The sequence below is a fragment of the Equus quagga genome, chromosome 9 (genome assembly GCF_021613505.1).
Source record: "Equus quagga isolate Etosha38 chromosome 9, UCLA_HA_Equagga_1.0, whole genome shotgun sequence".
In the NCBI taxonomy this organism is placed as follows: Eukaryota; Metazoa; Chordata; class Mammalia; order Perissodactyla; family Equidae; genus Equus; species Equus quagga.
Window position 1 is genome coordinate 533,818 of NC_060275.1, and position 26,719 is coordinate 560,536.

The 26,719-nt window shown below is 52.9% G+C and overlaps 1 protein-coding gene across 3 annotated transcripts in view; it reads right to left on the reverse strand.

Annotated features, from left to right (window-relative positions):
* Window positions 1-2,272: 2,272 nt before the first annotated feature.
* Window positions 2,273-26,719, reverse strand: part of CTDP1 (CTD phosphatase subunit 1) — a 77,621-nt gene continuing 53,174 nt past the window's right edge. Inside the window, exons 12-13 of one of the 3 annotated variants that reach the window (XM_046671739.1) lie at window positions 20,756-20,946; window positions 2,273-3,126 (exon numbers count right to left, since the gene is read on the reverse strand). In XM_046671739.1, the coding sequence (XP_046527695.1) occupies window positions 2,985-3,126; window positions 20,756-20,946 (333 nt within the window). In that variant the 3' untranslated portion in view covers window positions 2,273-2,984. Of the gene's footprint in view, window positions 3,127-20,755; window positions 20,947-26,719 lie in introns of those variants that run through there. The other 2 variants (XM_046671740.1, XM_046671741.1) reach the window with 2 other exon arrangements.

Consider the following 26,719-nt stretch of genomic DNA (forward strand, 5'->3'; position numbering starts at 1 on the left):
GTCCTTGTCCGGCTCCCTCCCTCCCGCACCTTGTCACCACTCCTGGCCTGTTTTGTGTCCCTATCGACCAAATTGTGGGAGACTTTCCTTTCTTCGGGGTGTCAATCTGTAAACCTACTTGTCTTCCTGCTCAGGTCCTCATGACTTCGTCTGCTCGAGTCAGGAGCCGCTCCCAGGGTGGTGTTGGAAAGCAGGGTCCCTCGGCAGATGGTGGCCCCCGGGCCGGCCTCCGGTCCTTCCGAGGCCTTGTCCTTCCTTCACCGTGAGACCGGGTCCTGGAGTTGGTCTTTTCTTCAAATTCTACTGCCGTCACTCTGCTGTGCCTTGATCGAGCCCTTGGGACACCGAGGAGTCTCCTTATCCGTCTTCCTCCAGGGACCCCACAGGAAGGGGCCAAGCCCCCCAGGGACAGTCCCACCTGCCAGCCCGTGAGGCTGCAGGCTGAGAGGGAGACGGCTTCTGTCACCACCCTGCCGGGCAAGAGGGGCAGGTGGGACAGGAATAGAGGACAGCGACCCACAGGGTGGAGCCCCACCTGCCACACGTGCCAGACAGGGAAGGCGGAGCGCGCGTGAGCGGCAGTATCTTACAGACGTGACAGCCACCGACCAGCAGAGGACCGCAGCTCCCAGCAGGTTAGATCCCAGACACACACTTTTTATTGAGAGAGTAACACTGCAAGAAGAGATTCCATTAATATGAACCCTTTTCAGAAATACCAGCCGAAGAGACTGTTTCGTGTTGAAAGAAGAAATCTTGAGATTATTCAGATTCACAATCCTGTTGTCTCCATTTCTGTGCTAATACAGACCCATCCAAAGGAGGGTTTTCCCCTTTACTGTTCCATAGGAAAGACTTTGGCTGGAAATCTTGATTATTGCCATTGGCGACTGGCAAATCAACGTATCTACAGACATTTACCTTGGAGAGGAGAACCAGGCAAGGACTGTGCCCTGATTCTTAGACCTCTGAATGCCCACACCTGTCCCCGTGTGCATGCTGACACCTCCACCACAGCCCCCCACCCCGTCCACATCTTCAGGAGTGTGGATGGAATGTGTACATCACGCCTTGATGAGCAGAAGGCCTACTGAGAGTGCAGACAGCAGGAGAAGGGCCAAACCGCGGGAGGAGGATTCAGGCTCCCAGTGACGCCTGAGCATCCGGTGAACACCTGGCTGCATCTGAAGGTCCATCTACGACCTCTCAGACAAGCGAGTTAATACAGGAAGATAAGCCCACTGGAGCTGTGTCACTGTAGCACGTTACTGAAGAGAGTATGAATAGTGCATAGCCTCAGCCTAACACTTCACTTTTAATAAAACAGAAGAGAAAGAAAAAAAAAGAAAGAAAGAGAAAACAGAGAAAGGTTTGCTGTGCTGATCTAGAGTTGAAGTAGAGGGTATGCCTTTTAATTCTCATAGCAATTCAACAAGGAAGTCTTCAATCAATGCCTCAGACCACTGTTTACATAACACCATTGACCCTGAGTCCCAGTTCTGGCGTTCCTTCTCCATAGGACAGAACTGAGGCATTGACCGCAGTGTCACAGACACCACCTGAACTCTGGATTTCCCCCACCCACAGCCCAAGGCTTAGCAGGGCTCACGCAGGAAAGATGCTATGGGGCTGTCTCAACAGAGGTGTGAAGGTGAACTCACCACCGTTACCCACCCCTGGGCGCCACGGACCAGGGCTAGTGCCCAGAGACCTCAGGACAACAGACTTGAAAACAGAGGCTGTCACGCTCTGGGTCAAGTCTTACTGGGGCTGCATGAGCACACAGGGCCTGTAGGTCAGATCTGTGGCCCCAGGCACGGGGACAATGCGTGACCGAGTCATTGGGGTGATGCATCGTATGTGACGGATCCTATTCTACAACTTGTGGCAATGAGTTCCTACAATCAGAGCTGCCGCAAAGTTCCCCTAGATGCCTTAGATCTAATTTTCATAAATCTAATAATCAGAAATAACAGATCCTTTGCATTCTTGATGCTTTGGTGCAAACTTCTGAAAACTGTCCCCCAGTAACGAGAAGACCAGCAGCCCTGGAATGGCTTAAGAGAGCACGTCAGCTCACCTGGGCTTCTGCTTAAACTCCCGAGTCCCTGTAACGCCTGGGGATCTCCCGACAGGTGCCTTGTGTCCTGCAAGCTGCACGGCGGGGACATGCTCGGGGTGGCTCGTCACCCCAAGCCCAGGGCACGGCTGGGCCCTGAGGAGGGATGCAGGCAGGGCCTGCTTGTTGCCACAACACACCAGAGAAGAGAGCTTACAAAAGGGACTTTTATTAAATGAAAGAAAAATCTGTGTGATGGGTCAAATATGAAATAGATATACAAAACTTTACATCAGATCTCTCAGAGGAGAAGGCTGCTCAGGGAAGGCAGCACTGCTTATCGTGACGCCCAGGGGAGGGGAGGGGAGGCGGTCCAGGACCCGGCAGTCATGGCCCGCTCGGAAGTGCACCACGTACTCCTCGGCCCTGAGGCTGCCCAGGCCCGCTATTCTCAGGGTTCTGTGCGTGCACACGCTCTGCCCCATCTAAAGCCTTTGACGTTCTGACGGCTTTGGCTGTGAAAAATCACGACAAGATGCCACACCCTCCTCTACACCTTGTCAGATCCCCAAAGTCTTCACCCCAAATAACAGGCTGTGGTATTTAAAGGGAAAAACACACTTCTGCCCCCCCCAAAACCCCGTCCTACATGACAATAAACCACAACTCCAGTCTTGCTGTGCGGCTCTGCTGAGCTCGACAAGGGTCTCTGCGTGGCACACCGCTTCCCCGTGAAACTGTCACTTAAAAAAGTAGACTTTCCTGTACTAAAACTTTAAAACACCTATTTCTGCAAAATATTGTGTTTCTGTATGTGGAGCTCTGCAAAATATACACATCTTTCTGGAGAAAAGGAAACCCCGTCTATGGGCCGACACGGGGAAGGGACAGAAGAGGTTCACACGTCCACCCCGCGGCCCGCAGGTCACATGAGGTCGCTGAGTTCCGCCTCGAGCGCAGCGGCCATCTCGTCTGCCTCTGAGCTGCTCCCCTCCTCGTCCTCGCAGCTGGACTCCCCGCTGGACTCGCTGGCAGCATCCCCTTCATTCAGCTTCCTCTTGTGGCCCCTGGAAGAAAAGAACGCTTACTGGGGACGCTCACGGCATCACACGTGCACATCCCCGGCATCTGCTGACCTGCGTCTGCACGCTTCCAGTTTCAACGTCAGAACAAAGTAGGGTTCTGTGGTCAAGGATACGCGTGAGGCCACCAGACCCAGGACCACGGCACACATGTTCCCTGTTCCCTTCACTGCCAGGATCCACATTTCAAAGGACCGAGGAGATGAGGGTGGGACAGACGTCCACCAATGCTGCTGAAAAAATCACCCTGTCAGCCAGTTACACTCGAGAAAACCATGAAATCGCCACAACAAAGGGACTGTCTCTGGCAGCTGACGAAACACCTGTACTACCAGAGGACTTCACGAAAGCAGGAGGCAGAGAGCAGGACGCCCAGCGGCACGCTGCGAGCTCCTGGGCCTTAGCTGGAGCTGGAGCAAACTGGCTCGCGAGGACGCGAGGACAGCTGCCAGGAGACAGACCGTGAGGCCACCCAAACCGTGTGAGGCTGGCAGCTCCTCGTAGGAGCTCACGTCTGAGTGGGGCCTCGAGTGACCCTGGGCTGCAGGCCTCACACTGCCCAGCGGGGCACGGGTGACTGCAGACGGAGAGTGGACGCTACTTGTCGGGTGACACAAGAATGCCGGTCAACGGACCAGGAAGGGACTCGTTTGTTCTGAGCCATGCGGAAGCTGCCTTACTTTCTAACGAGGAGTCTCCGCCACCCAGCGGCAGCCCCTGTGTGCAGCACGTGCTCCGCGCCCATTCTGCCACCATCTGAAGAGCTGGGGCATCTTTCTGCCCAAAGCTCAGATGCCAGCGGTTCTCATCAGCATAAAGAAGAACCAAATACGAACAGACAGTCAGAAGCCCCACTGAGGACGGGGCGTCTGCTCACGTGCTCGGCAGACACGTGGATGAAGGCACCACTGGGTGATCACACAGGGCCGTGTGGACCACTCTCAGAACCTCTTCCTCAGGCAGCACCAGCACCAATTACTCTGAAAAGTGGTCAGCTAAGACGAACACAGCGTACCGACCTCCAGCAGATGCTATCAGGCTTTATTCTCAGCCAGGGCGGCTACTCAGTTCCAGGGATAGTATCTGCAGGCCGGACCGGAACATGCCAATGACATCTCCAAGCAGAGATTCCCATCAGCCAAGGCAGTGCACCCGCCCCCTCCCCAGGGCCCTTGCACCTGAAAGGTCCCACTGTGCTAGGAAACAGCCATGGCCCTGAAAGAGGATGCCGATCACGGGACATAAGGGCAGCCGGGCAGTTCCAGCCGTACGTCCCTCTCTGGAAGAGTCTCCCGGAGAGGATGTGCTGCGACGGTGCATCACACGTGAGTACTCTGAACATTATTTTGGCTAACAAACAAGCAATACAGCAAACACACATACACGCATGTAACATACATGTATATATACTAGGTAACATAATGTGTATAACTGCACATGCAACAGACACGTAACACAACTACGTATAATGTATATTCAGCATGTGTGTGTAGTGTGTACGTAACAAACACACAGCATAAGCTCACACACGAGAGCACACCGATAACCTGAAGCCACCAACACTGGTGTTAGGACAGCCACACGCTTTAGCCCTATGACAAGAGCCACCTTCCATCCACAGGCCGGGGCCTGGGACCACGGAGCACCTCTGTAAAGTGCTGTGTCCTCCAGCCCACAGTGTAAACGAACACATCACTTCACGTCAGTGGGAGTGAATAGTCTACTAAGGAAGAGGATTTGTTTTAATTGTTGTAGAAAACTGAGAGGTTGGGCTCCAAATTGATATGAAAAGTGGGATTTCTCACATTAGTGCCTGAAAATCAAGATTTACGGAGTGCTTGATTATGACATCTCTGGGAAACATACAAGTAAAAACGACAGAAGCATTGTTTAATTTCCCCTCTAGAAAAATGGCGTAAAGGGGTTTCTGAGCTCAGGGACTTTCACGGAAATCACCACGACCACCAAGGACACAATCACGCAGCCACAGTGTCCAGCCACGCGAGCCACTGCTGCAGTGTCTCCCCGTCTGCAAGGCCTCCTCTTCCTCAGCCGACCTCCCGGGGGCACACGGAGGTGGGATTTGGACCCACGGGGAGGGCTCTGCTCCCTGGGGCGCTGTGCTTGGCTGGGCGCTCTCCCAGGCAAACAACTCTTGAGTCCTCGGGGGCGTTCTGGCTCTCCCTCCTGGATGTCACTCCTGGGGGTCGGTCTCGCTTCAAGGGTCACCTGCTTCGAGAGGTCCCCACGTGGCTCCAGGGGGCCTGTTCTCAGCTTTATGCCTTCGCAAGGCTAAGGAATGCGGGAGCCTCGAGCAGTGTGGACGCACACAGACACAGGAACCGAAGTGTGACGGCGGCTGCCCTGTGTGTGAAGCCGAGCCTGCAGCAGCCCCCACCCCACACCTGCCGAGGAAAACAAGTCCAGGGTGCTTCCCCACGGCCGGGCTGGTTCCCCCTCCACCAGACGGCCCATCTTCCCACGTGGCCAAACCAGCGCTCCTGGCAGTTGCTCTCGCCCTCGGCTGTACTCGCCACCATCAGCATCGTTTGTAAGCCTCAGCCGTTGCCCCGCTGCGGTGTGGTTTCTCTCCATGCTGGTCTGCCACCCGCAGATGTTCTCTGCTGTCTGTTCAGATCTTCCGCCCGTTTCCATCCGCCAGTTTGTTCTCACGCTCAGTCCTGAGCGTTTACATTATGAACATGAGTTATCGCAGTTATTTTTTCTCCTATGGATGGTACTGTTGGCATCAAAAAGGAAAACCCACTGTGTAACTTAAGGTCACAAAGGTCCCTCTGAGGTTTTCTTTTGAAGGCTTTGGCTTTATGTTTATAATCTATTGAGCTAATTTCTGAGGTACGTGTGGAGACTTGTTTTGCATTTGGACATCTAACTGTTGTAGTACCATTTATTGAAAAGGAAATTTAAGAAATGCATATAGAAATACATGTATATAAACTCATAGTTTAGGGAACCCTTTTGAATTTTGAAGCAGAGAAGAAACCCCCAAAAAAGATGTATTTAGAGACACGAAAGTCTTTGTTTGGCAAAAGACACGATAGCAAAGTCACAGACAGACACAAGATGGGGAAGACTACTCACAGACTGGGACACACACAACCGCAGACCATAATACAAAAAGGGCTTCTGCAAAGTGGTAAGACAGTAAGTACCCAATGGGGAGAAACACCCCCAAACTGGAAAAAAGCAACTGACAGAAGAATAAATTCAAAATGGACAAGAAACACTGAATGAGACACTGGGGAAATGCAAACTGAGGTCACGATGAGCTCTCACACCTCACTCCTCAGGGTGACAAAAGTCAGAAGGAGAGGCCAGCTGGGCGTGGGGACAGGGCCAGGACCCAGGAGCTGGAGCACGCGCTGAGACGGTCTCTGGAAGTGAGTCTAACACCACCTACTGAAACTTAAAATAGACACTTCCTCAGATGCAGCCAGCCCCGCTGTGTCCCAGAGGCTGACCCAGCAGCTCTGGTCTGGAGAGGGGGTGTCGGGCGGGAGGTGGGGCTGCAGTGGACGCAGGGCAAGCATTGGGATGACACACAGGCTGATTTCAAATGTATTGTTAACAGGTGCTTCGGTGCCCAGTAATGACTCAACACACGCTTTTATGGAGCTCTAAGTAAACGCCCTGCCCCTTGAGAACGTCCCTTCTGATGTGCATGCTGGCTCCTCCAGCAGCATCTTTGACCACACCGAGCCGAGGCACTGAGCCGAGGCACTGAGCTGAGACCGGACAGGTGACTGCTGTGTCCCGCTCTTCAGTTCTGCTGCCCCACCCCAGGGGAGCCAGGTCCCAGCAGAGGAGTGAGAGTGAGCGCCTCTGCGGCACGTGCTTGACGGAATGTGACTTTCAGTCACTTACTTTCATCTGAGATGGAGCAGGTGAAGCTCTCTTTCTTAAGCGTCACTGCTAATGATGGTTATTACAGAACCCCAGGGGGGCGAGTGGGCGGACTGGGCCTGCCCTTGGGCATACCGACACGTCTCCATTTCAACACCATTCTACTTTATCACACGATTTGCAGAAGCAGAGGAACATCAAGAGGCACGATGATGAGAGAGTTCACCGATATGTTTCCCCAGACCCCAGTCCTCTGCCCCCCCGCCCCGCCAACGGGGAGGAGGCCGTTTGCCAACGAGGCTCCTTGGCTGTGAACTGCGGGTGGGTGTCCCTCCTCATCCTAAAACCAGGATGGCAGCACTCCCTCCTGCAGAGGGTGAGAACGACCACGTCACCGGCAAGAGCACTGTCTCCACTCAGGTGAGGGCTGTCCCGCCCTCTTCTGATCTCATGACAACGGAGTCAAATGTGAGCTTGGACCTGCCGTCTGCTGGAGAGCACCTGAGCTGAACAGCCAGCACGCGCTGCCACCCCCTGGCTTGTGGCCTCCCAGCAGCACTCAGGAGCAAGGAGACTGCTTCCCATCTCTCCGAGTCTTGACATCACCTTTGGGCTGGGGGCTGAGCGCTAAGTCCCCAAGGAGTGGACGGCCACTGGTCTGGCCTGAGCTGAGGGAGCGGCCCCACCTGGCTTCGGGTCCAGCTCTAGCACAGCCCTGGAGTGGGAGGAAGAAGAAGGGAAAATACACCCTGAAGGGCCTCTCCTCGGAGCCTGTGTGGGAGGGTGCATGAACCTGGTTCAGAGAGGGGCCCTGCGGTCTGCACCACCAGGAAGCCAGGGGCCTGGTCCTGCCCTCACAATAGACGGCACCAATGCCGGAGCTCCAGGGCCACCAGGAAGGGCGGAGGGGACAGAGAGGCATGGGTGGTGGCAGGGCCAGCTGGGAAGGCACAAAGGGTCTGGGCCCCTGGGAAAGGCAGGAGCCGTGTGCTCCGTGTGCCCCACTTCTGGGAGGACCACAGACCGACCAAGCTGGTGGCCAGAGCACGCCCACGGCTGGCACACTGATGCTGCGTCTGGACACAGCATGTGGGCTGCACAGCAGGTGCCAGGCGCCCGTCTGCCAGGCTCTCTCACAAATCACGACTGGAATTCCCGGTCAAGCCAAACTGGAGCAGGCATGTCCCTGAGAACCCAGCCCCCCATTGTCAGATAACTCGGCAAAGCTTCTAAAACAAACAAAGATAGTGACATAATTAATCTGAAACCACTTAGGTGATTTTCCCTTTGTTGGGTGGTGACAAAAATAAGGGCGTATTTCTACGACACATAGATGGATGAGCTAAAAAAGATGCTGCATGTAAGAATGTCAAGTGGCACATGAAAGGGTATTTTTCTTGCTCATACTACTGCAAGCAACCCCAATAAAAACTATATTCCACGGGCTCTGCCCAGCGAAGAGTCAGCTCCCAGGCCTCCTAAGGAGAGAGCTGTGGGTCATGTGGGTGTGTGCAGTGATAACACACACATGTACACATCCACGTGCAGCAAAGAGCAGGCTCTGTGGACAGAACTGTGGGTCACACGCGTATGCAGTGATAACACACGTGTACACATCCACGTGCAGCAAAGAGCAGGCTGTGGGGACAGAAGTGTGGGTCACATGCGTGTGCAGTGATAACACACGTGTACACATCCACGTGCAGCAAAGAGCAGGTTCTCAGAACAGAACTGCAGGTCACGTGCACACATGCCACCAGCCCTCCCCAGGCCCTGAGGCCTGCAGCGTGGGGGCACGTCCTAGCCGCTCAGGTGCTGTGAGTGGGCAGAGGTTTATCAAACACATCAGTGCTCTTGAGTGGCTGAACTCAGGTTCCTGGTTCTCACCTAGGAAAACTCGGGAAACATGGGCTGCACTCGTCTCTGGGCAACCTTGCGTCCACGCGGCCTGCAGCCTGGCCCCGGGCTTGCAGCTTCAGAGAGTGCGGTGGGAATGTGATGGCTACTCGTGTCTCCTGACTCTGTCAGCTACTCACTCCAGGAAGAGCTCGGTGTTCTCAGCTGTTGCTAACAGTTAAAGCAACTGCGATGTGCCAGCCCCATCAAGGAACTTGAGTGTTTCTTCCGGCTACCACAGCAGCAAGCTCTTAGTGACTAACAAGCATTAGTAACTTCTCACTTCCTGACGGAGCAATTGCTTTTCAACAAAAGCCTGGCTCCCATTCAGGTTTCCTTCCATCTCTTCTGTTTGAGAACTTGAAGGCAAAAAAAGACAGACAGATAGTTCTTGTGGTCAGTGAGGAACGCCTCCAAGTCCAGGAAAAAGCCGGAGCTGCTGTTGTGTGGACGCTGAGGCCTTGCAGGAACAGACCTGAGTACCTCGGGCACAACCTTAGGGTACAAGAAAGCTGCGGCCAAGTTAACGAACAGCACCCGTCTGAACACACCTAAGGAGTCTGTGGTCATGCTCAGGGCGGCCACCAGGGGAAGAGCACAGGCCCCCCAGGCAGAGGAAGGGCGCACTCGCTGGCTGAGGTGGAGGTGAGGAGGAAGATGAGGCACTCCCGAAGGCAAGACAAGCAGCTCAGCAGGACGGGGGCAGGCGGTGGAGGAGGAGTTACAGACCCCTGAGTTACACCCTCCAAAATGGCCAACTTATGCCAAGGATGCGGGGCTGATAAAACCCTTCTTGAAGGTCTTTTCAATTGCCTTTGGAGAATGTCTGAGGTGGAAGTGGCCAGTCCTGGTGCTCACGTGTAGCCCACATGGGGGCAGGACCTGCTGCACACAGCCCTGTACAGACCATGCTAACAACACTGTGTTCTCAGTGCTAGCTGCACGGGGCGCTATTTCCTTCAATTTTCACAAGAAATCCCTTAGGTGGGCGTCATGACTCCCACTGAGGAGAGGAGAGGCCCAGTGAGACTCTAGTTAACAGTCAAGTCCTCGCGGCTGGGCCAGACCCCACCCAGCGGCATATGCAGGCGGCAGCTCACGCTCAGAGAATGACCATGCACTTCACTAAGGGAAGGACTCCCTGAAACAGGGGGTCGTCTTCTGGGACACCAGTTTCTATGACTTGACCAAGGGAGCAAGGCAGGACAAACCTGTGGCTCCTCTGAGGGGGCCATGCCTCATTCCCAAGTCCCACATTCCCGTGGGGGGGGGCCACCGGATCCAGATGAGGGAAAGAGGGCGGCCAGCAGCCCTCGGTGACAACGCCTGGTGCTGAGCCATCCATCTCAGCCTTTCCGTGATAAAGCGAGAAAGAGCTTGACTAACAGCGGGCAAAACCTGGGCTCCCGGCTAATGTTGGGAGTATGACATTTTTACTAACAACACAATTGGATTTTAGTAATTAAAAATTACCTCAAAAATTGGAAACAGACGGCTGCAGGTCACGGTTAATAAATGCCTGTAATCGATACCAGCTCCATTTCCTCTCAGCATAACATGCAACATTTAGATTTTGTTTTTACCACCAACTGCAGCTCCATAGAGAAATGCTAGCAGATTTAATTTGGGGAAAATTTAAAGCTTGGAAAATCATCTTGAACTCAATGTGGAATAAAGCAAGAACACGAATATAAACACACATAATACACACATCGATTTCTCCCTTGATGCACCAGTTTCTGCACACACTGCTGTCACAGCACACGTGGACTAGAGCCTGAGGTTTGCCATCCAGCAAGACATACGACGATTTTACTAACTATGGCAAATATACACATTAGTATTTTATACCAGCATCTAACCAATGAGAATCAAACAGAATCCATAAAGCATTTATTTTCCAAATTGCTGGTTACAACCAGCTTGGTTTTTTTGGCAGAAAGAAAAAGACAGTAGCAGCATTGCACGTGGTACGGTTACCATTTTACCTAATGAGACTCGTTTCAAGTGTGAGTATGTGTGTGCAGGGACAGGCGTGTATTCTTTTAGAACAGCAACGTGGAGTGCTGAGCACACTGGGTCATTTCTCAGATACCCAGGGGCCTACATAGTGCAGCAATGTTCTCCTCCTCGGTAGGATGGAGATGCAGCAGAGGCTCTGTGCTGGTGGGCATGGGGAGAACTGCAGGGGAGCCCCCCCACCTGCCCCATGATCCCAGCCCCCAAAACACAGGTTAGGCTGTGCCAAGATGGCCAGAGCACTCCTGGCACCAAGGACGGTGGCCAACTCCCACCCAAGTCATCATCCCACATCGTGTGTGACTGCATTTGTGGAAAAAGCAGACAGCCCTGAACCTTAGACCAGCAAGGGCCCCAGAGAAGCAGCAGAATGACCATCCATGTGGCCAGTGGGTGTCGGACTCAAATGTGAGCTGAGAAAGCAACACCTCTGATGAGCTAGACCTATGAGCCGGACGGTACAGAAACCCTCAGGGAAGACGGCCCGAGGCTGGCGGGAGGGGCTCCCAGGCACCAGGCTGCGCACAGCGTCTCTGCAGAGGCTGGCTCTGGGTGGGAGCCATGGCTTTGGGGCAGGAAGGTCAGCATGTCATTAACACTGAATCAGGGTAAGAATTGCTGCCTAACATTATTAGGACATGAAAGCACCTGAAAAAAAAATCAATGTCTCTCACTCTGAAAAATGGGCAATTATTTAAAAAAGAGAAAATACCTGATTGAATCAGCAGCTTTTGCTGAAATTCTGAACGGGGCACACCTAAGTTGAATGCATCTGAGTTCAAGGGATGCAGAGAGCTTTGCTGGGTGGACAGAATGCTGTCTCAGGTCTGGAAGCAGAGGCGGGCTCCTGCCACGTCCAGTCATGACGGTCAAAGAAAAGCTCTGCTACTTTTTCAAGAGAGATGCACGTGCATGTCACGAAGAGACGACTTTTCACAAACCAAGGTAAGGGCGCTGTGCATCGAACTGTGTGCAGGGAAACCTGCCTTCTGAAATTCGTTCTCGTGCAACCTGAGCAGGCGGTAGCACCAGACATGCAAGTCTAGGGACGCACAATTAGGAGTCAATGTGGGGGTGGTGAGGGACATTTCCCAAGAAAAGTTATTTGGACCACACTGTTGCAACTGTTTTTTTTTTTTTAAAGATTTTATTTTTTTCCTTTTTCTCCCCAAAGCCCCCCAGTACATAGTTGTATATTCTTCGTTGTGGGTCCTTCTAGTTGTGGCATGTGGGACGCTGCCTCAGCATGGTCTGACGAGCAGTGCCATGTCCGCGCCCAGGATTCGAACCAACGAAACACTGGGCCGCCTGCAGCGGAGCGCGCGAACTTAACCACTTGGCCACGGGGCCAGCCTCTGTTGCAACTGTTTTTGAAAAGCCTGAAAACACATGAAGTTTACATGTTGCAAGACCATTTCTAACACCAAAGGCATTTTCTGACCCCCCGTGGGAAGAGGAAGGCCATCCACACACACTCCCACCTCCCAGTCAGTTCTCTCCCCGCCCGGGGGTCTGCTACCTGGAGAACGCCTGCTGTCTGCAGACATGTGGGTCTGTGGACTCGCGATTCGATTCCATGACCTCTGTGTGTCCTGACGCCAGGCCACACCATTGATGACCGAGATGGACAGGAAGCTCTGAAATAGGAGTGTGACTCCTGACTTTGCTCCTCAGGATGGACTTGGCCATTCTGGGTCCTGTGTGCTTCCACGTGGATCCAGGGCCAGCCTGGCGGTCTTCCTGGTGGTGTGCTCCAGAGGTCTGGTGGGTACAGCTGTCGACCACGTTGTTCCTTCTCCACCTCCTCACTGTTCCTTCCACGGCTGATGGCAGGGAACCCAAGTCTCCACCTGTGGCTGTCAGGCTGCCCACTCGTCCCTCCAGGTGTCGGCTTTGGGGTTGTGTATGCTGTGCTCTCTCATGCAGGGAGCACAACACATGCGACTGCTGTGTCCTCCACTCCTCGAATCACACTCTCATTCTCTTTGACATTCATGTAACCGTCCTGGCTGTCCTGTGGCTGCTGTCTGCGTGATATCATTTCACCATTTTACTCTGCTTCTGTCTTTGAATTTTCACTGTCTCTTGTACAAGGCACACAGCTGCACTGTTTCTCCAGTCCGACGTCCGTCTTTTGGTTATCTAATCGGTCCCCTTACGTCGCTGACACACTGGAATTCACGTACGCCATCTCACCTCAGCTTCCGCCTCCCGCAGTTCTGTTCCTCTGTCCGTCCTGCATCGCTTCCTCTTGCATTAGGTGAACACATGCTGATGTGACAGTGTAGATCTGTGAACGATTTTTCCTGAGTTCTCTCCATGGCAGTTGTTCTCGGGCCCACCGTGCAGATCTTGCATCGTCAGGACAGACGCCAGGTTTACACAAGCCCAGTGCAGCTGAAGAGAGCGATGTCGTGCCCACGCAGCTCTGGTCCCGCTCCCCTTTTGTGCTGTTATTGTTACATGTGTTCTATCCACACGTTATAAACCCACGTTGTAAATGCTACTTTATATAATTTCATGTCTTTTAAAAAGAAGCCAAGGGAAGAGAGAAGACAAGTGTGTACTCATAGCATTGTTATATTAACCTTCTCATTTACCACTTTGTCCGAAACATCTCATTCCTCCTGCCTCCTCTGTGCAGTCACAGGCAAACACACTACATTTCTGCAAGTTAGAGACTCAACAATACAATTATATAGGTGTGATTTTATACAGCGGTTTTAAAATCAGTTAAGTGAAGAAAGAAAGCTATGAATTTACACCGTTTGGACAGTCACCTACACTGCCGCTCCTCATCATCCACGTGGAATCTAATTTCTGTCTGTTTTCCCTTGCTTTCAGACTGGAGAGCTTCCCTCAGGATTTCCTTGTAAAGCGAGTTGGCTACAACAAATTCTCAGTTTTCACCTGGGAATGTCTTTCTCGTGCCTTCATTTTGACAGACAGTTCTGCAGGATGTAGGGTTCCTGGCTGACAGCTTTTCTCTTGGACATCTCGTGTGGGCCATCCCACTGCCCCTGGCCTGTGCTGTTTCTGAGAGAGGCCAGCTGCTAGTCCCATGGGGCTCTCTGGGTAACGCACCATTTTCCTCGTGCTGATTTCAAGGTTTTCTCCTTGTCTTTGCTTCCAGCACCTTTACTCTGATATGTCTGGGTGTGGATCTCTATGCCCACCCCACTCGGAGTTCGCTGTGCTTCGGGATGTGTTAGATTAATGTTCTTTTTCTGTGTGAGGAAGACTGTCACTGCGCAAACATCTCTGCCCACCTTCCTCTATTTTGTATGTGGGATGCTGTCACAGCCTGGCTTGATGAGCGGTATGTAGGTCCACACTCAGGATCTGAACCCACCAACCTGGCCAGCAAAGTGGAACATGTGAACTTAACCACTATGCCAACGGGCTGGCGCTGGGGATGTGTTAGATTAATGTTTTCCATTGAATTTGGGAAGTTTCAGCCATTATTTCTTCAAATATTTTTTTGCCCCTTCTCCTCTTTCCTGGCTCTGGCACGCTCACCATTGTGTGCCGGTGCATTCAATGCGCATGTCTCTAAGACTCCGCTCCTTTTCCTCTCCACTCTTCTGATGACATCATGTCCGCAAGTGCCAAGGGTGTGCGAGCCTTTCTTCTGCTAGTTCAAACCTACATTCGGGCCCTCTGGTGAATTTTCACTTGGTCATTACACTTCTCAGGTCTAGAACTTACACTGGACAAGACCCTGTCCACACACTCCTCTATTCTTACAGCAGGTTGCCTTCAGCACCGGGAGCACACCTGTCACGGCCACTCTGAAGTCGGTCTGTTAAATGACACCTGGCTGCCCTCACAGGCGGCTTCTCTTGCCTGCTTTTTTCCCATGTGTGGGTCAGACTCTTCTGTCTCTTTGTGTGTCTCATGATTTTTTTGCTGGAAACAGGACACTTTAGTTACTATGCTATAGCAACTTTGGGTTCCGGGCTACCCTCTGGGGCATGTTACTGCTGTCGTGTCTAGCAACTGGCAGGACCGTTTTGGTGAAGTGGCTGCCCCACAGCGTGAGGCTTCTGAAGGTCCAGTCTTGGGCTCAGGCACAGCCCATAAAGAGAGACACACGCTAAAACTAGAGTGGTACCACTTTCTATTCATCATGTGGCCATCAACACTGTGCTGTGGAAGGTGTGAAGAAATGAGCATTCTCACCCATTCTGATGGGAGTGGACGTTGGTACAACCCTCTATGCAGGGCAACTCGCCAGCAACTGTCAGCTTCGAAAAGCACATACCTCTGACCTGGCAATTCTGCTTTTAGACATTTATGAGTGATAAACTCATGCATGTGCAAATGATCAACACATGCGCATGTTCGCCACAGCACCATTTCTAACAGCAAGAGATCGAACACAAGTCAAAAGACGGCTAAACCAACTGTGATGTACAAATAAGATGAGACGCCATGTGCCCAGCAGAAGGAGCGGGGCAGCTCCTCCAGTGATGCTCAGAAGCAAGGCACCGACCAGGCGTACAGGACACAAAGAGCACCTCTCACCTATCCTGGGGAACACAAGGGGGAATTGACGCCCCTGAGTTAGTACCTGTAGTCCCAGAGTCACCTGTCAGGGAAGACGGAAGATGTGTAATCCTCTCCTGCCCAGTTTTAAGAGTTAAGTGTCTGCTGGGGTGAAGGCAGAGAGCTGCAAGAAGAAACGAGCACCGCAACCGTCCACGCTGGCCACGTAAGCGTCTTTGCTTTCTGGCAATAAACGTTACAAAGCTTAATGTTGCCTCCGTTTCTAGAAATGACAGATTTCCCAACATATTAAGGAAAATCTTGCCCAGGTTGACCATGCAACATGAAAACCACTTTCACACACAGGAGCCTCCGAGCGCGTCAGTGCTGTTTGTCCGTCTACAAGAGTGGGAACTGACGTAACCTTCCTGGAAGGAAAAGAGGAGCAAAGGCTGTGGGAGAGCCCTCCTGGCCATCCACGCGTCTGCAGCACACACTGACCGCGCTCCTGCATGAGAAGAGGAGAGGGCTGGAGGGATGGGGGCAGATCCTTAAAAATGGAGTGATTGTCCTTACTCGTCTCCCACGGCACCAGACGGGACGGGTCACAGGGCCAGACCACAGCTCTCCAGTACTTAGAGAGCAGGGTCTTTGGTGGAGAAGAGGTGGGCTGCTGTCCCTGACCATGAGTGGCAAACCGCTCCTCCCTCCCTTTCTGACCTTCTCCAACGTAAGCTACCAGCTACGTTGTACCCTGTTTTGGGCAGTTAATGAAATACTGTTGTTTTCACTTGTCCACTAACTCTAGAAACAACTTGAAGGAAGAGTCTTATGTCACACTACAAGGTCCTTCTGGGAGCCAGGCCGACCGCCCACGTCCAGGCCCAGAGCAAGCACTCACTGGGGAGGGACCCGACACGAGACCTCGGGGTGCTGCCTCCATGCTGCTGTCTCACGACCTGCTGGTGGCGGGACAAGGATGCATTCTTGTGGCGTTTTAAACGTTTTGGAGATATCTTCTTTGGGCAAATGCTTCTCAAATATACACTTGACTTTCATCTTTGGGATTTACCACAAGGAACAGAGGTGTCCCGTGAGCCGCTGTGTGTAACCTGGGCATTTGATGGCTGTTGATCTGAAAGGAGGAGGAATCAGTTCTTGGTGGACAAGTAAGAAATGTCACTTTCCTCCTTCCATTAAGAACCATTTTCAAGTTCAAGTGATATTAAGATTCTGCAGAACAGCTCAGCCCAACAGAATCAGCAGAATGTGCTGCCCGCCAGACATGTACACGAAAAGCCAAACCCACACTTCAGTACGGAACGTGTCACTGCACACGGAAAGCTCACCATGAAACCAAAATGTTCACATGCGAAAAACAAAACCAAACCCAAAAAACCCAAAACATGTTCACTTAATTTTAAATAAAAATACTATTATGTGAAAAGTTTCAGAAAATCCACACTTCTAGTTCTAGTACCATAAGCCAAAGTAAAATATAACCAAAAACCCAAATTTGCCAAGTTCCTGCTAAGGAAAGGAAGGAGAGCTAGAGGACCACCAACCCTCTGACTTGCCACCTCCCACGCTTCCGACCCCAGATGGAGGGCCGAGCCCCAGGGCACCCCCAGAAACATGACAGCTTCCAGGCTGGCGACACGCACACACGCAGATGCAGATGCAAAGAAAAGCAGGGAGGACCGGGGCTGACGGCTCTGTCCGTAATGGGCACTGCAACTCAAGCTGGTGTGGTGACGAACCGAGAAAGCTTTGCAGGAGGTAAAAGATGGGGTCTGAGCAGACTCTGGGGTGCTCCATTCGTCTGACCTCAAATTCTAAAATCACCAAAGTCACATCCACAGACACGAGGTGAAACAGTGGCACACTGGGATGGCGAGGAGACAGCAGGGAGAGGCTCTCTACAATGCCCACCACGGGCACTTGGACTGATGCCTCAACTTCCGCCTGACCCCCCACTGTCACAGTTGGAGGATTTCAAGAGCCCAGGGCAACCCCATGAAAGCTTCTTGGTGCCAAAAGAACATCCTTTTGTTTTGTTTTGTTCAGAACGCCCTCTACGACATCAGGTTACACTTCTGAGCTGGAAGCTCACTGTGCAGGGCTGCAAACAGAGATGCAGACAGCCCAGAGTTTAGGACTAAGCACACGGTGCTGTTCCACCTATCCCGGTCAGAATGGCAGCACCTAAACCAGTCCACAACTGAGGGTCTTTTCCAGAGTCCTGATTTGTTTCATTTGTGGGCAGATAACTCAGTAAAACCAGAGACAAAGCAGGACGTGAACTCGTGCTCTGAGTCAAGCTCAGTCTTAGTCCACTGGGTGTCCTGTGTACACCGCCATCCCACCAGGAGACAGGCCCTGCGGGCCACGGCCAGGCATTTCTGAGTCCAAGCAGGATGTTACCCCGTGCTCTGCGTCACACTCAGTCTCAGTCCACTGAGTGTCCTGTGTACACCGCCGTCCCAGCAGGGGACACAGGCCCTACGGGCTCTGGTCAGGCATTTCTGAGTCTAAGTGAAAAATGCTTTGAGTTTCTTTCTTTTCACTTGATAGAGAAAAAAATATCAGGTTAAAAACTTCACAACCAGAGCATGCTGCCAATCAGTGAGAAGACGTCCTGTTACTGGCAGCCAGCCAGCACGCTACCAGGGGTTCAGAGCACGTGGGGAGTCAGCCTCCTCAGAGGGCCCGCTCCTCAGGTCCCTTCCTCAGAGCACCATCAGAGACCCCAATGGGGCCTGCAGAGAGATGAACACAGCTGAGCAGAGTGACCATGTAAGGCTTCTCATCACCCAACACTGATATAGAGTTCTCTCCTAAAACAGTTTACCAGCATTTCAACAATGCTGGAAAGTCACGCTTCACAACGGGTGAGCACAGAGTGACTGTCCTGAGGGGCCGCGTGTGCCTTCTTGCGAAACTACACAGCTGCTATCCATCCATGTTCTCTGTGTAATTCCCACAAATGGAACAACGACTGCCTAAGTTCTATCTCCATTTGTTGCTGAAATTTCTGGCCTGATCTTGTTTTGTAATTGAACTGCCTGAGTAAGCTATATCTTTGTAAAAACGTTGTTCATTCACCTACAGAAGGGCTTAGCAGTCAGACCAGACAGGCGGTGAATGGACTCAGCAGGTAAAGAAAAGAGCCCCCAGGTAAAATCAGACCCAGCAGTGGGTGAGTACCCGCTGCGTGTGCCATCCGTGCTGGCACCAACTCACGGCATGACTCCCGCGACCGCCCTGAGATGGCATCGCTGTCACACTCGTGTCAAGATGAGGAAACAGACGCAGGAGTTTCAGTGACTCGCCCACGGCCACGCGGCTGAGAAGACCCTCGAGACCCAGCTCGTGCTTCCTGCTCCTACTGGGGTGGTCCCGCCAGCCCGCACTGACAAGGCTTCTTCTGGGTTTAGGGGCAGCCCTGGTGAAGGGCAAGACAGAGACAACTGGATGGCCAGGGAACAACCCCACAGCCTGGCACCCAAACATGTCCCAACACCAAGGACGACACGTAGACTTCCCCAGTCCCCAAGAGGCACTCGACACGGCGCGGGTCCCATCACGGGAAGCTGTGTGCCAGGGGAGCAGAGCCTCTGGAATTCTGAGGGAAGGGATCCCATCTGAGAACTGTGCCTCCTGCTATCAACCAGACGTGGATAAGGCGAAGCCATTTAATGAAAGGCAAGGTGTTTTTGCTTCCAGGATGCTGCTGGAAGATGTACTCGACCAAAGTGAGAGAACAACAAAAAAAGACCCTGGAGCCAGGAAACGGGATGTAAGCCAGAGAGGCAGCGAAGGGATTCCTGGGTGCTGGGGACCCTCTGAGGGAGGCTCAGGGCACATACCGCTGAGAAGGCGGCTGCCACTTCCCGGAGGACTGAACCAAGGGACTCGGGGTGGGAGACTCAGAGGCAGAAAAGAGGAGAACGAGCAAACAGGCACCGGGGTAATTATCGAGCCAAGTAAGACAACAGGGCCTGCGAAGGGAGCAGCGCTGTGGCGCCCACTTGATCCAGGAACAGACGTTACAGCCATGACAACAAGATCACGCTGTCAGCACCGAGGGAGGAAAGGACGAGGGCAACAGCGCTGCCGACACCCACACCGCCCGCGTCCCTGCAGGTGTGAGAAGACGCGGGATCCAGTCCTCACTGCTACGTGGTCTCAGACACTCAAAGGTCTGGAGGCAACCAAATGCTCACCAGCAGAGGCTACTGACACACGTGGAAAAGCCGGTGGCAACCATGACATGGAGATGGCGTCACCCAGGCCTGCTGTCTGTGGACAGCGAGGGGCGCAGAGACACACGGCATGCTGCTCCTGCTCCCGCTGGGGCCTGGGGGCCTGGGTTGCTGGTTACACATAGGAGCCAGGGGCCCTCCCAGCGTGACCTGGGATGAGGGCCGGGAGACTCGTGCGTGGCTGGATAGGCATTGTGGGTCACAACTGTCTACGTGTTACACTTGTGTGTGTTACACTTGTAAGAGACACAAAGCACCTTGTGAAGGGGAAAAATTAAATCTGCCTAATAACGGAAATCATAAAAAGTTTAATAAAAATCCACACCAGCATGAACGTAATATTCTGAAAATGTTACAAGTTTGAAGAATCTGTTACATAATTTAAATGTTTCCTGAAGCAGACAAGAGTGACCTCTGCCCTCTCAGGACCACACACAGATGTCCTCAGGTTTCTCCTCCCACCCACTGCTGCCCATGACAACGATGCACTCAAACATTACAGTCTACGATGACGTGTGGAAGGGGGCTGGGAAGATGCAACCTAACAGCAAGAGTGTGCTGACAAACACAGACGGTGCCTGGCACTCCCAGGGGCAGCATGCAGCCTGCAGCCTGCAGCCTCACACCTGCGAGCCCTCACCAGGGGCCGCTCACCTGTGCACTAGACTGCCCGCCCAAGTCTGGGCCCGCCCTCACCCGGGCACCTGACTGCACACACCTGTGCACTTGCCGGTCTACCCTCACCTGGGCCTGCCCTCACCTGAGTCCACCTTCACCTGGGCCCGTCCTCACCTGGGCCTGCCCTCACCTGTGCACTTGCCTGTCCACCCTCACCTGGGCCCACCCTAACCTGCGTACTTGCCTGTCCATCCTCACCTGGGCCCACCCTCACCTGTGCACTTGCTTGTCCACCCTTACCTGGGCCCACCCTCACCTGAGTCCACCTTCACCTGGGCCCACCCTCACCTGTGCACTTGCCTGTCCACCCTCACCTGGGCCCGCCCTCACTTGCATACTTGCCTGTCCACCATCACCTGGGCCCGCCCTCACCTGAGTCCACCTTCACCTGGGCCCGCCCTCACCTGGGCCCCCGGCCATCCGCTGCACTCCTCTCGCTGGATGATGTCGGCTGGAGCGTGTGCCCCCTGTGGGCCCCCGGGGCCTTGGGTTCCCTGGGCTGAGGTGCCCCCTCCTGTTCCTCCTCCTCCTGCTCTTCCGGCTTCTTCTTTTCACTGTCGCTGTCATCGCTGCCTTCTCCTAGGATGTCATCCACCTGACAAAGGGCCAAGAGTCAGCATGCTTACAGATCAACTTCCTAAAGAATCCACGTAACATGATTCTAAGGAATCGCCTCCCCTCCCCCAAGGGAATGGCAACACCACGGCGGATTGCACAGACTCTGCTTCTCATCGCTGATGAAGACACGCCTCCAGCACAACCTCTGCTCAGGCTACGCGTCTGCTCCTGCTTCAGGCCCCGGCACTGAGGTCTGCGGTTAGACCGAGCCTTACAAACAGCACCGAGGGACGCAAGTGAGGCACAGGGCACGGACAATGGAGAGAGGAAAGGCCCAGGCTGCCCCTCCTCTGTGGCATCTTGCTGGGGGCCTGCAACCCCGAGTGTGACCCCAGTGCAGGCCACGCAGAGAGCCTGACAGTCACTTCCTGCTGCATGACCCTAACAGGCATTTTATCTCTAGCACACTAACAGATTTTACGGTGAATAATGAAGGCGTTCTCTCAAAATGCTCAAGGTCAAAGAGACGCCATGATGACTGCTCTCCAGGAGGAGCCCTGCAGTCTGGGAGGGTGCCAGCCACGTCCTGGGAGACGCACTAGATGGGGCTTGTTTTCTCTGACAGACCCTAGGCTGAAACATTTAGGGACATGCCAAGTAAGGGCAATAGAACAAAGTCATGGGACAGAAGGCGCAGGCCCTTGGCCACATGCTGAGGTCCCTACAGAAATGAACGTACTATAAAAGCTGGCTGAGATCAGAGATGGAGAAACTGAATCCTGGCGACTCCAGAAGAATCAAGAGTCAGGTGGTGAGGGACGGATGTGCAGAAACGCCTGTGAACAAATTATTCTAAATAACTCAACACAGCACCTCCTTTAAAAAGGCCACCATTCAAGTGACCAATGACAAGACTTCTAATCTCCAGCCGCAGGGAATAAATTTCTATTAAGCCTGGAATGATGCCACCTAAAAGGTATTTGGAACCAGTGTAAATGTACTTCTTTCCTTGGCCAGAGGAACAAACATCCCAGCCATTCTCTTCAGTGTTCCACATTCTCTCGTGATAGAACCAAGACACAGTAAAGGGAAATTTCTCCTCTGAAGTTAACCATGGCATGGTCTGCCCAAGCTCACTAAGGCTTTCAACACCAAGCGAGGTCTGCTCTTCATGCCGCACTGGGCCTGGAAGGTGGCAGTGGAGGAACTGCTCTCCTGGTCCCCAGGGCTCTGAGCCTTCCATGAGGAGGCAGTCTTGGCACCTGGTCCCAGGAAAGCTGCCTGCTCTTGACGATTCACTTGCCCTTGGCCATGCGCGCTGCAGCCCCCGCTCTCCCACTGACTGCTGAGAAGCAAACTACGACACGTCTCCCTGTTTCACTCCCCTAATCTTACGATGTGATTTTCACATATAATCTTCAATCTCAACGTCTTTTTCTAAAGGCCAATACGTGCTAATTCTCTCAAGATATCTGGAAGTTCACGACAGCAACTGCAGAGCCACCTGCCTCCTAAAACACAACACAACACTGTGTTAAGACACAGAATTCTCTAACATTGACTTTTTGTGAGATGTAATTGTAGGAAGGCTGCTTACCCACATAAACCCCCCAAAGACAACCTTAGTCTTTGCATTCCTCTGCCTTAGTTGGCATACTCCCTCACCAAACACGTGAAAAAGGAGCTCCACCACTCCTCAGGGCCTCCTCAATTGTGGTCTCGTCCACACAGCCTGCTCTGACCCCAGGGGAAGAGGCGACCAGGCGTGAGATGCAGAGCACGTACGTGACTCTGTTCTGATGAAATTCTACAAAGACCAAACTAGTTTGTAGCATCAGAAAGTGGTAAATATGTTCCTTTCGTCAAATTTTGGAGGTTTTCAGCTATTATTTCTCCAAGTATTTTTCCACACCAACCTTTCTCCCCTCTTTCAGGACTCCATGGCACAAACGGTAAACTTCTAATATCGACCCCGACGTCCTTGAGGCTCTGATCATTTCCCCCAGTTTTCCTGCTGTTCTTCAGGGTAATTTCTGTAACTCTGTCTTCACTGAGTCTTTCCTCGTCACCACCATTCTACTGGGGGTCCTTCTGGCAAATTTCAGTGAATTTGCTTAACTGAGTGTATTTTGCAGTTCTAAAATTTCCACTTGGTTCTTCTTCATAGTTTCCATTCACTCCAAGGCTGTTTACCTCTCCCCAGGGAGCACAGTCCTCAAGCTGGCCTGAGAATCCCAGTGTCTGGGCTGTCCCTGGGGGCATCTGCTGTCATCTCTTGTTTATCTGCCAGTTTCCTGCTTTTTGTATGTTGAGTAACTTCCAGATTGTGCCCTGGACATTTCGAATATTACATCCTGTTAGAACCTCTGCAGAACAGGGGTTTGTGTTTTAGCAGGTGACCCAGCTGGTTAGGTTAAGAGGGGCAGTTCTGTCTTGCCTTGCGTCGATTCTGACGTGAGTTACAGACATTTGCCACGCTGTCTGTCCCACGCCCTTGGATTTCCATCACAGGTCAGTCTGACGGCCTCTGACGCGTTCTTTGGGTGTGTTCCATGTCTGTGCTCTCACGGGTGAGCCTGGGGCTTGGGTCGGCTCGTACGCAGAATTAGGGGTGCCCTTCTCTCAGACTGAGCCCCTGAGCTGCTGCACAATTCTGTGTGGCCAGGGCTGCCCATGGAGCAAAGAGGGAAGAGAAATAAATGACAAGGGGCCCCATACTCTTTGGTGGTACAGCTGCATGATGGGCTGGCTCAGAGCAGAGCCGGGGGAAAAGGAGACAAACCTGCCCCCAAACAAAAAATGGGGGTCAGAGCCAGGGACAGAGGAAGAAGGCCAGGGAACCACCTCCAGGCTGGTGTTTCCGGCTGCACCTCCCCTCCACCACCCCATGCTGACTCCTCAGTCCTGCCCATCCTTCCCACTCCGTCTGAGATGTTGGCCGCTGTCGTGGGCTCAACCCCCTTGGCCAGCCCAGAAACCAGCGCTGCTTCCCTCTTCCTCCCAACAACCAGACGCTCTCATCCGCTTATCACGACGCGCTTCTCAGGAGCCTCATCAACTGGATCTTTGATTATTTAGGGCTAATACTTCACGTAGTTTTCTGACCCTAAATGCAAATTTTATGTTTTAATATATTAAACTTTTAACTTTTAGAATAGATTGCTGCATATTTCTACCTGAAGGGCAGAACTTTTCTTCTATTTTGGAGACGAAATCCACACATCCCACCACAAAAACTTCTTAACCTCAAAAAAGGGGCAAACATCAACAATCAAGTTCTAGTTTGTGGCCAGTTAAAGACAGATCAACAAAGAAAATAATCAGAAGGAGTAAGAATGGCATCAATTTCTAAGGAACAGCCCATTAAAGACAGACTGAGAAGGAAAACAAAGCAGGAGGAGGAGAGGAGAGGGCGAAGTCAGACAGACAAGCATTTGCAAGTGCGTCCGGCAAACAGATCACGATGCTGGATGCAGAGAAAGGTGGCCGGGCGGAGGAAGGAGACTCCCAAAGGCAGTGGATGTCGTCCTCAGGCTCAGTGTGCTTGGGGGCTGGACACCCGTCCTGTACGCGGAGCTGCAAAAATGCCGGGTGCTGCTCAGTAAGTGCCAAAGACAACAATCTAACCGCTGTGCTTGCCGTGGCGGGGCCACAGCGCCCACCCCAGGCCCTCCTGCTCCATCTTCCCCCCCACTCCCCTCATGTGCCACCTCCCACCATGTGCGCTGCTTGTTTGTTACGTTAACTGTCATCTCCCTCACCCCTCCCACCGCAGGAGTTCATTTCCAGGGCAGACCCTTCTGCTGTTTTGTTCCCCTGGCTGCTAGCGGTCAAGGAGGCCACTCCGCGCAGCCTGGGTGCACATGCCCCGCCAGCTGCCCTCCCACACGACCCCATGTCCCACCACAAAACCTGCTCATCAGCCTCTGGGCAACATTGCGCTGAGCAAATGCTGCGGGCACGCCTGCCTGCACTGTTCCTGCATATCCGCCTTACAACACAAGCACGCTGATATACTTGGTCACCAGCGACCGGAACACTACAACAGGACAGACAGCCTCAGGAAATGACAGCCTGTAAAAAAAATCACACCTAGAGGGGAAGACTACGTTAATCCTAAGAAGAACCCTAATTTGGGCAAAGAAGCATGAATGCATTATAACAACCTGACTTGTGAACACAAACTAGAAGGCCTGCGCTGGCTCCCACCACTCCCGGACCTGGGCCCTTGGTACTTCTGGAATAAACTTGCTTCCTCTCAACATCGTGACGCCAATGGAAAATGTGCCTATCTCACTCGGACTACAATAACTACAAAACAGGATCTGCCGCCAGCACAGAGCAGACCCGTGTCAGGGGTGGGAAAAGCAACTCAGTGAAGATCTCCCGATGTACCAGCCCCACACCCAGTGTGGCTGCAAAGCCAAAGGGAGAGCGTGCTAGGTGGCAGCCTCAGCTGACATCATCACCTGGCGGCCCCCAGGACTGCGAGAAGTCTCGGAGCAAGAGTAAAACCACTTGAGTAGATCCACTCTACTCAAGAGTAAATCCACTCTCTGACCACCTGGGGTCACGTGACCACTTAGGATGTTGGTTAGTGGTACCAAGCCGCCCCTGAGCTCAGGAGGCAGCAATCTGGGTCTGAGGCCTCACTCTCTCTAGTGACATGTACTGATGTGCTCACACAGAAAACAAGGCTCAAGCTTGCTCGGCTCAGAAACAGTGCTTACTGATGCGAAACACACTGACAAATTCAACAAAAACAAACATCCACACTATAAGACAAAGTTCACAATCTCACGCAGGACAGAAGCTGCCACTGTGCTGAAACGATATTGCTGCCCGTGGTGCGAACATACAAGGCCGGAACACGGAGGCTGGGCCAGGCACCCTCACCGCGTCCTCTGAACCATGGCCAAGGCCCACATCACTGAACTTCTACTTGGCAAAAATCCCTTCTCTGTGTGAACCACAATACACAAAGTATAACCCTTTGGCAACAACACGACTAAGAACAGAGATGATTGCCCTAGACGTGCATAGACTTCTGTGACTCTGAAACAAGTAAAGAGGAGATTCTGTCTCAGACCCTGGCCTGCAAGGACGCTGATCTACAGGCCAGCACGCTGCCTGATGCGCTGCAAGGACAATGGTGGTCTCAATAAACACATAGCTTGGGGCAGGCTGCCGGTTACGATGCAATGGGCCTTCTGGTGACAGGAGCAGAGCTGCATTAAGAGAACTCGGGTGAGGATGCAAGGACGGAAATGAAGGGGACAGGGGCTGCCAGGGGCGGCTGGGAGAGGTGCCTGGGCCTGAAGGCGGATTCATGTGCTTCGGGACATCTTGGTCATGGAGGCACGGGATGTGGTCTCAGTTTACCCCAGGCAAGCACTCTGTAAATCTGTCACCTGTCAACGCTGATCATAGCCTGTCTGAGGTGCCCCCGCTGGTAGATTAAGATACAACTACAACAGACTCAGGGTTATCCCAAAGGTGAGCGTTGGGACCTCACAGAGACCACATGTGAGCATGAGACCGCAGAACATGGCACAGGTGAGCGTGGGGACCTCACACAGACCCCATGTGAGCACGAGACCTCAGAACATGGCACAGGTGAGCGTGGGGACCTCAGGACACAGCACAGGTGAAAGTGGGGACCTCACACAGACCCCATGTGAGCACGAGACCTTCAGAACATGGCAAAGGTGAGCGTGGGGACCTCAGGACATGGTACAGGTGAGCTGGGGACCTCAGGATAGTGCACAGGTTGAGCACAGGGGCCTCAGGATAGGGCATGGTGGGCTTGG